The sequence below is a fragment of the Cryptomeria japonica genome, chromosome 7 (assembly GCF_030272615.1).
Source record: "Cryptomeria japonica chromosome 7, Sugi_1.0, whole genome shotgun sequence".
NCBI lineage: Eukaryota > Viridiplantae > Streptophyta > Pinopsida > Cupressales > Cupressaceae > Cryptomeria > Cryptomeria japonica.
Window position 1 is genome coordinate 94,046,435 of NC_081411.1, and position 9,500 is coordinate 94,055,934.

The window sequence follows — 9,500 nt, forward strand, 5'->3', positions numbered from 1 at the left end:
TAGTGAATATGAACTTGTTGATATTGATAACCATTTATCTAATAAATTTTCTAAAGCACTTATCCTAGCTCCTAGACAAGAACAGCGTGGCTTGGAACATGAACATAGCCCTTGTTTGGATCTTGTGATAGCTCCATCTGCTGTGTTGGATGTTCCTCCTCTAGCGTGTTCCTTGCCTTCCCGAAACATTGATCAGCAAGATCGGGGGGGTAGATGACGTGCTAGACTAGTTACATTAGCATAGTAGATTCTCTCCTCCTCTCTTGTGTTACTTCTTCTATGTGTTATTCTCATTCTTCTATTTGTTGTCCTTAGTGTTGTCTACTTGAGGACGATGCAAAACATTGAGATCTCTTTTGGTCTCTCTCATGTTGACTCAAAAGACACATGTGTTCCCTTCTTCTAGGTGACCTTCCTTGATTGGGGAATGAAGAACAATTATGCATACATACATATGATATATATACATGACTTATCATACAGCATACTGACCCCGAGGAAAGCGAAGTCACCTTGTGCTTTGTGTTTTGTGTCTATTATCCTTGGGCTTATCTCACACTTGGGGGCTAAATCCTTGTGATAACGTGCTCCTTTCCTTTCTCATTTCTTATATGTATCACTACCTTAAAGCAATCACCCCCGGTGAGGTGTGTGCGATCGCTTTAATGTAGGGGGGCATACATCCCGTCCATATCTTTTCAAGATACTTGAAAATTTCTTGGCAAATTTAGCCTTGCCTTGAAAATTTTTGATATCTTTCTTGCATGACTCATAGTGAGGGAACCTTACTACTGACAGTCATGGTTCTCCCTCGTGATCTTCCCTTTTACTTTGTCAATCGAAGTCGTAAGATCCTTAGTCCGCTGGGGGCTTGGTGTGTCTTGCCTCCTTGACGTGGTGAAAGTCTTTCAATATTGTTTCCTTGTACTTTACCGGAAGTATGAGCATACATACCCCCGCTAAAGTGGGGGCTAAATGTAGCGTCCTAAAATTGCGACACTTGCAATTTCGACTGCATTTCGGTCTTCACGATGGCAACGCAACACGCAACCTGAATGGAGACCCCGAAACCTGATTATGACATTGAAAACTACATTTTCAAGCACCCTGGCCTGAACCTCCTTTGCACCCTGCTGTCCCGGGAGGTGGGACCAGAGCGCCCAGCACCCTGGTCCTTCAGGACCAGGGCGCCCAGTGCCCTGGTCCCCCAGGACCATGGCGCCCAACGCCCTGGTCCCTGGGTCCTATTTTGGGCCCGGTCTCTTTTGGACTTTGGGTCTTTATGTTTGCAAATTGGAAAATTATCTTTCCTGGTCGGCCTAAGGTCGGGAAAATCAGTCTATCAGCCCTAAATGACAAGTATATAAACTACATTTTTTTCTCTCATTTGGGATGAAGATGAAGGGGATATGTGTACAAAGCGTGGAAACTATACTCAAGCATTCAAGCATTCAAGCATTCATTCCAAGTCTCCATTCAAGGCTAAGTGTTGCATTCAAGACAAGGATTCAACCATTGAAGAGGAGATCAGTTACTACATACTACATACAAAATACTACAACAACATACAACATCTATACCTTCGCACATAAGGATACAAACATCCTTAGAACAAGGTATTAGTACTTGTTTTACAGTCATTTACATTTACAGCACTTGGTCATTTCTTGGTTAATTCCAAAACCGGGGTTTGACCTAAAGGCAAACCCCTAATCCCTAACCCCCCAATTGTCTTCACTTTTCTGTGTGTAGGTTGCAGGTATGCGGCTGAAATTGAAGATCTGGAATCCTTGTGCAGAGATGAACAGATCCCCCTTCGTTTCGCGGATTTTTCGGAGGACCGTGGCGCCGGGCGCCATCGTCCCGACAACTTTTGCTCAAATTTGCAGGACAGCGCCGTATCGACATTTTACTGCTAATTCCAGGTCCGCAGCTTCATACTGTATCCCTATCTCAGTTTATAAGCGAATCTTTGTCACTTTCTATGCATTCCTAGCTTAATTCTTCTATGCACATTCTTTACAAAAGAGGGTAGCCTTGCTTTCTTAACCCTTGAAATGCATTTAGCATCCAATCTTGCATTGTGTGGGATTGGATCTTGTGGGTTTCAACCCCTCTTTTGAATGTAAAGTCTCTCCCCTAAGTGAAAACCATCAACCCTAGTGAATCTCCCTTCTCTCTCCTTGGAGTTGGAAGAGGGGAGAGCAACTAGGGTTCGATCGCGATTTTCCGCTTTACAGTTGGCTTCTAGGTTAGCTTAATGTGACAAAAAATAAAATTAATAGACTGGAAGACCTCATAGAAGCAAATTCTAGAGTTTCTTGCTATGTGATGGAAGACAAAGATCAAAGGATTTGGGCCGCAACCAATGATTTAGCTAAAAATCTTGATAAGTGGGAAGGAATGGAGGAGGAACTAAAGGGAATCTATGAGAAGATTGATAAGAAGGAGGACGGGGAGGAGATGATGAAGGCTATTGAGGTGTTACATAATAGCTAGGTTTCCCTTAAAAGGAAAATGGAGAAAGTCATGGTTCAAAACAATGAAATATTCAAAAAGAATTCGACAACTCTACAAGCCATTTAGGAAGAAATTGACAAGAGGCAAGCTCGAAAGAAGTGACATCTAGATTCTTACCCACTTCTAGGTTAGAGGTGTTAGTGTTTATAGTGAAAGCAACTCTAGAGTTCCCCGCCATTTCTTCTGGTAAAGGATCTAACAAGAGGCTCTCCTACTTTGATAAGAAGAAGACTATGAGCCAAGCCTAGAAGATTGAGAAGCCCCCCACTAGGTAGGCCATTAGTTTGTGCCTTTGGTGGGAGTGGGTCTATTGGTTTTTTTAGTTTTACTTCTCTATAGTCTAGTCTAGTATTTTGGTTCTGTGGTGTCTGGTTTTGGTGCTCAATGGGTTTTGTTCCTTTTTAATAGTTGATACTCAAGTTCTGGGCTCTCACTCCTCATGAGTCCCATAGTTTTTTTCACTTTTTTTCATATATATAGCAATTATGTAATGGTTTGGGCCTCTCCTAGTTTAATCTAATTAGAACTTACAAAACACTTTGCTATACAAATGGATAATAATAAGTTAAAATATTGTAACATTGTGTACAAGCCTCAAACTAGTGAGGGCCTTACCAACACTCTTATTTGACTAAGACTATTGTTATCATCAAAATCTGAATAGACTCTAGATATTAATATGCTAAAAAAATATTCAATTTGCACAATTCCATTTATATTCCCAAAAGAAAACTTTTGTGCAATTCTATCATGTGATTAAATACTATAAAATTTTACAATATAATGAATTTTTATTTCAATTTGTTTATATGATATCTATTAATTATAGTAATTACACTAACCCAAATCATAGTTATAAAACAACTTATAAGAATTTCAGAACCAAAAATTATCAATAAGTTTCACAACTCAACCTCTAATTTTTGACTTTCTAAGTTCTTAGTCATCTTATCTAATATTTCAAAGTGCTATTATAATACTTTTCAATTATTGAATAGATTTACTAATTGTAACCTTAAATCAAAGGGTTTTGAAACACTAGACAATGTAATAAAACTATATATTGTAATCTCTCAAATTATTAAGATAATAAAAAAAGACATTTATACATATTTGTATCTATCTAAACCTTAAAAAAAATTCATCATGATGATAATTAATTATGTTCACTAGATATATTTTTCTCCCTTCAAACATATGGTATTGAAGTAAATTGGATTAATTTTCATAATACATAAATTAATAAACTTGGAGAACAAGATTTTCAAATTTTTATCAGAATATTTGACATGTTAGCTACCTCCATCTCATCCCTCCATTCCATCCTTGATTCTAGGGAAATCCTCCGAGCCATTCTCCACCCTTGATCTCATTTTTAGAAATTGACCATCCATCTCTCTTCCAAAATATCTATAAATTGAGACACATACACTCTCATTTTTTTAGTTATCCTTTATGCAAGTACATGCTACAAAAACAAGTAACTTTGAGCAAAGGAGCATCCATATATCATCATTAGCTGGAGCAAATCAAATCACAATGGGGTTTATGGTAACTTTTGGTTTTATGCTTATGTTATTGTGCTTTGTTTCGAACTTCATCGTGAGCTCTATGTAGAGGTTTTTCTTTAGTTTGAAAGGAAGTTTACATTCTTATTTTCTTTCATTTACATTTAAAATTTTAAGCACTATGATAGTTAAAGAACCATTCAGATAAATAAACAACACTATGTATCATGGTTATTCTTAAACATCATCCATTTCAAAGATCAAATGTTAATTTTGATCAATAAAATATCTCAAATGCTTAAAACATTTTAATGTGAGCAAAATGTAAAATTTATATTATATGTTGCAACAAAATGATAAATCATAACTTAATCATATGCAGAACTTGTACTCTTCAAAGAGAGGTCACAAGTTCAAATCTTATAGAGAGTAGAGTATGTACACTTCATATTGGAAGCACAATTAGGTGCCTGCTACATTCTGAAAGTACGGAGAATCTCATATATTTTAAGCTATCTATAGACCCAAAAACAGGGAGGATATGTACATCTTGTATTTAAAGTACAATTAGATGTCTGCTACATACTGAAAGTATGAAGAATCCCATATATTATAAGCTATCTATAAACCCCAAAACAAATTGTTTAGTAAAATATGAAACTGATTTTTTTTATTAATTACTATTTCCTTGGTCGACCAGAAATGTTAACTCGCTTGGGATAGGAGGGCTCTTCTTTTTGGATTGTCATTCTCTGATCTTATCGTGTTTCACCCGTTGCTACTTTTGAAATACCCAACCAAAAAACAACACCATTTTCGACGAAAAACATGCACCATAGGTCTGATACATGCAAGTGGAACGAAATTAGTATTTAAGTTTGTCACACACGTTCGCTTTATCTTGTCAAATCTCTCTTTAAGCTATACCAATTGACCTTAAAACACTTTTTAGCATGGACCTACAACCACACCCTCTCTCAAGAATTTCCACGCATCTGGTCCATAAATTCAGAGTATAGCCCCACAATCTTCACTGCTTTCAATTCATGTGAAGACATTTGAACCACGAATGCACCAAAGTCATAGTCAAGGCAGACCCGCCAGCTGACTTTTCCTGGGTCTGGAAATATGGAGGTGTCATTAATACTTTTTCTTAAAATCCATCAGATTATACTAATAAAATGTATTGTTTACTGAAATGGTCTTCTTTTCCAAGGCAGTAAAATTTTGCCTTATGAGGCCAAGATCCATTAATCCCTTTTGGTGTTCGCTGGAATGGGTCATTAAAATGTTTTTATCTGTAAAACATGGACTTAAGAGTTGACTTAAAGTTAAGTAAAGTCTTGCCGTCTGCTACACTGCTGTTTCCTTCGTATACTCTGAGTTAGCTGGGTCATCCATTGACTGATGAACAATGACGTTCGGTGTGTTTTCTGGCTTGGAAGGAGCAGAGAAGGTGGTGATGAGAAAAATTTAGGACATACATATTTCAACCTAGACTCTCCTAATTCATGGCCTCAGAGAGATGAGCAATGAACTTTGATTATAATTCAATACCCAAGTTCATGAGCTACCTATTTCTGGGCAATTTGGAGAGCCTGTTCTAAGTTTGGAGACAGGGAAGTAGTTGCATATTAAAAATCCACCTTGACTTCAGAAAGGATGGGGCCTTAATGGTGTGAGCTTGAAAGCATTGACTTTTAGAAGACCAGATGAGAGGAGGAGAATCAGTGCAACAGTTTTGAAGATTTTTCTTATTTGGGCAATTTCAATTTAGAAGTTTGGAGTCACTGCACCTCACTGGAAAGCAAGAGGGTGGAAATTTTTTGAAGGGTATCAGATTGGATCCACTATAAATCAGAGGCAGAATTGGGTTTCCTCCACGCTGCAAGGGTGTTGTTTGTTTTTGAGGGGCTTGTTGGGATGAAATGATTTAGGATGCAATTGTAGATTAGTTTGTATTTATGCTCTTGTAGGCGGGTGAGAGGCAGAGAGGGGACTGATATGCTGAGGGAGAATTCATTAGGCTGAAGGAGAATGTTCTCTGGCTGTTGGTATGCATCCATATCTATAGTTCTAATGTAGATTGCCTATGAAAATTTGAGGGAAAATCTTGATTAAAAAGGACCTGAGGTGAGGATACTATAACTCTACAACTGTGACTGGATTTGAATTGAAATCAGCAAAGAGGTATGGCCTTGAAGTGCAGTTTGCTAGCACTTTCTGTACTCTTCTTCCATGTTTTTCTGGTGAGTTCTCTTCATGCTTTTAAGACTGACCATCAGGATGGTCTTTTTAGAGGCCTTGATCATGATGTTCAAGTTCTTCTTGAGTTGAGGAGATCACTGGAGGTGGACTCATCATTCTGGGACACATCAGAGTCTCCATGTGAATGGTTTGGTGTGGACTGTGATGAGATCACTACAAATGATGGTGTGGGGAAGGAGAAAAGGGTAGTGCATCTGGAATTGGATTCCAAACAGTTGAAAGGACGCTTATCTCCTGCAATTGGAAGGCTTTCTGAGCTGAAAAATCTTTCTTTTGCTAATAACTTGCTGGTTGGAAGGATCCCAAAAGAGATTGCTTCTTGTCTGAAGTTAGAAGTTGTGGACCTGAGTGGAAACAAGCTTTCTGGACCAATTCCTTCAGAATTCGGCAATCTCAGGAACCTCAAGGTATTGCATCTCTCTGATAACTCTCTCTCTGGTGAGATTTCAGTCCTTAGTTTGAGAACTAGAAGTAGTCCTGATGGCTTATCAGAAGGTCCTTTTCCATGTCTTGAATATCTCAATTTGGCCAACAATCATCTCACAGGTATGATTCCTTATCATATAGCCAGGATTTCGACCTTAGAATCTATTTTTCTAAATGGTAATATGTTTGTAGGACCCATTCCTCAAAGTTTGGGTTCTTTACCATCTTTGGAAGTCCTTGACCTGCACAACAATTTTCTCCACGGTAAGATCCCGCCAACATTAGTAAACAATTCCAGCAAACTGCATTCCTTAGATGTGTCAGGAAATTTCCTAGTAGGAAGAATTTCTCCTTCCTTTGGAAAGCTACGAACTCTGAGGTTTCTAAATGTTTCTAACAACAATTTGGAAGGTCCTATTCCCTGGGGAGCTTGGTTCAAGTATGGAGCAGACCCAAGTGCTTTCTCTGGGAATACTAGACTCTGTGGCCGGCCACTAAAAGCTTGTCCAAAAACAGCAACCTCTGATTTGTCTTCTTCAACATCGTTATCACCATCTTCTTCACAGCTCTCGGCACAAGATCAACTGGAGAAACAACAATCTCAAAGCCTTCTTTCAGGTGTTTTAAAGAGGTCAATTCCTGAATCTTCACTCTCAACTGCTCCAAAAACTCGGTTTGTGTTAGAAAATTTTGGTAAGCCACCTCCATCTCTAGCACCAGCTCCAGCTCCAAGTCAAAACTACACAAGAAATGGTACCCAAGCCCCACCACCACCAAAGCATAAGAAGAAGAAGAAGTTGTCAATTACAAAGTGGGTTTTGGGTGATTCATTGGGACTACTAACAGGAGCTATCTCTGCAGTTATGTGTTCATTTTTGTATAGAATGCTCTTGTACTGTATCCGTGGAAGATCCAAGGATCAGGGTGCTAAGATTTACAGTTCCTTAATTAAAAAGGCTGAGGATTTAGCCTTCTTAAATACAGAGGATGGTCTCAGATCAGCAGAGCTCATAGGAAAAGGGGGTTCAGGGGAAGTTTACAGGACACAGCTTCGAGATGGCAGGGAAATTGCCATTAAGAAAATTGCTCAACCATCTCTCAATTCAACAGATATATCAGATGAAGACACTAAGCTTCTGGACAAAAGAAGGCGACAAATTCGTGCAGAATTGGATACTTTAGGCCATATAAGGCACAGAAACCTTGTTACTCTTCTAGCCTATATTGCAAGGCCTGATTGCCATCTATTAATCTATGATTATATGAAAAATGGTAGTATCCATCAAGCCTTAGAAAGAGTTGCAGAAGGCACTCTGGAATTAGCATGGCCTGTTCGTCACAAGATTGCCATGGGAATTGCTACAGGCCTACAGTACTTGCATTTCCACAGCACTCCAAAAATCATTCATCGTGATCTGAAGCCTGGAAACATCCTCCTTGATGAGAACTTTGAGGCCCATGTTGCAGATTTTGGCCTTGCAAAGGCCCTCCCTGACACAGCCACACACGCTACTACCTCAAATGTCGCAGGAACAGTGGGGTACATTGCCCCTGAATATCACCAGACCTTAAAGTTCACAGACAAGTGTGATGTTTATAGTTTTGGGGTTGTTCTTGCTGTTTTGGTTACAGGTAAAAATCCATATGATGATTTCTTTCAAACAATCCCACAGGCTAGTATTCCAAGATGGTTAAGAAATGTGGTGGGTTCAGAAACAGCATCTTGTGCCATAGATCCACAGATTAGAGGACAGGGCTATGATGATGAAATCTTCCTTGTCATGAAGGTTGCTTGCTTTTGCACTGATGATGACCCCAACAAGCGACCTAATACCAGAGAGGTACTCACCATGCTTTCACAAATCAGAGAATAAGTATCTCCATGACTGTGGAAGACTCTGCTTTAGGATTTTGGTTAAGGACCTGTATGAATCTGTGATTTCCATTCCAGATCACACTCCTACGGCTTATGTATTGTGTTTATGTTTTCTTGTTGCCCTTCAATACCCTATGTCTTATAACTTTTATTAATTATGCATACCTGATTTGTCAAGTCGACATGTTTAGTAGACATAGCTGATTTGGACAACCTTTTCATTGCACAGAAACAACTGAAATAGATCATTAAATTTACAATGGAGAATTGACTTCTGAGTCACAATTAGCAGCATGAATATGCATGAAACTGTTGGGTCAAACACAGCTTATTCAAATTTACTTGTAAACATCCCAAAAACTTACATGAAACAAAAATGAAATATAATAATAAATAAATAAACGAGCTAACTAGTTTTTGTTTTTTTTAAATAAGTTTCCTGAGAGAAGGCAGACAGTAAAATTAGCAGAACAAAATGTTTAAAAAATCTCAGCAGCGATTCATACAAGAGCTTTCTTTTCTGCCCTCTTTTCCACCAGCGTTTCATTTCTTCTATTCTTTTAAACCATAGATTTTTTTTTATAATTGCAATATCAATATTATATCGTCGAGCTTGTCTTCGTCCACAGTCAGAGACTGCTTTTTCATTGTCTCCATGTCTCTTAGCTTCCACATTTTCTCCTCGCTGGTAACGATAGCAATATATATATATATATATATATATATATATATATATATATATATATATATATATATATATATCTGTCTGTCTGTCTGTGTGTCACTTAAATTTTTAAATTAAAACACAGATCTCCAATCACAATGGTTCAGTTACGTTTGAATCTTGGTCGATACAACAATCATTTAAATAAATTTTTAAATTGAAACACAAGTCTGAGATC

General features: G+C 38.1%; 1 protein-coding gene across 1 annotated transcript; it reads left to right on the plus strand.

Annotated features, from left to right (window-relative positions):
- Positions 1 to 5,249: 5,249 nt before the first annotated feature.
- LOC131059670 (leucine-rich repeat receptor-like serine/threonine/tyrosine-protein kinase SOBIR1) lies at positions 5,250 to 8,775 on the plus strand. Its single transcript, XM_057992689.2, has one exon. It carries the CDS (start codon positions 6,221 to 6,223, stop codon positions 8,594 to 8,596), a length of 2,376 nt encoding a protein of 791 aa, XP_057848672.2. The 5' UTR covers positions 5,250 to 6,220; the 3' UTR covers positions 8,597 to 8,775.
- The last annotated feature ends 725 nt before the right edge of the window (positions 8,776 to 9,500 follow it).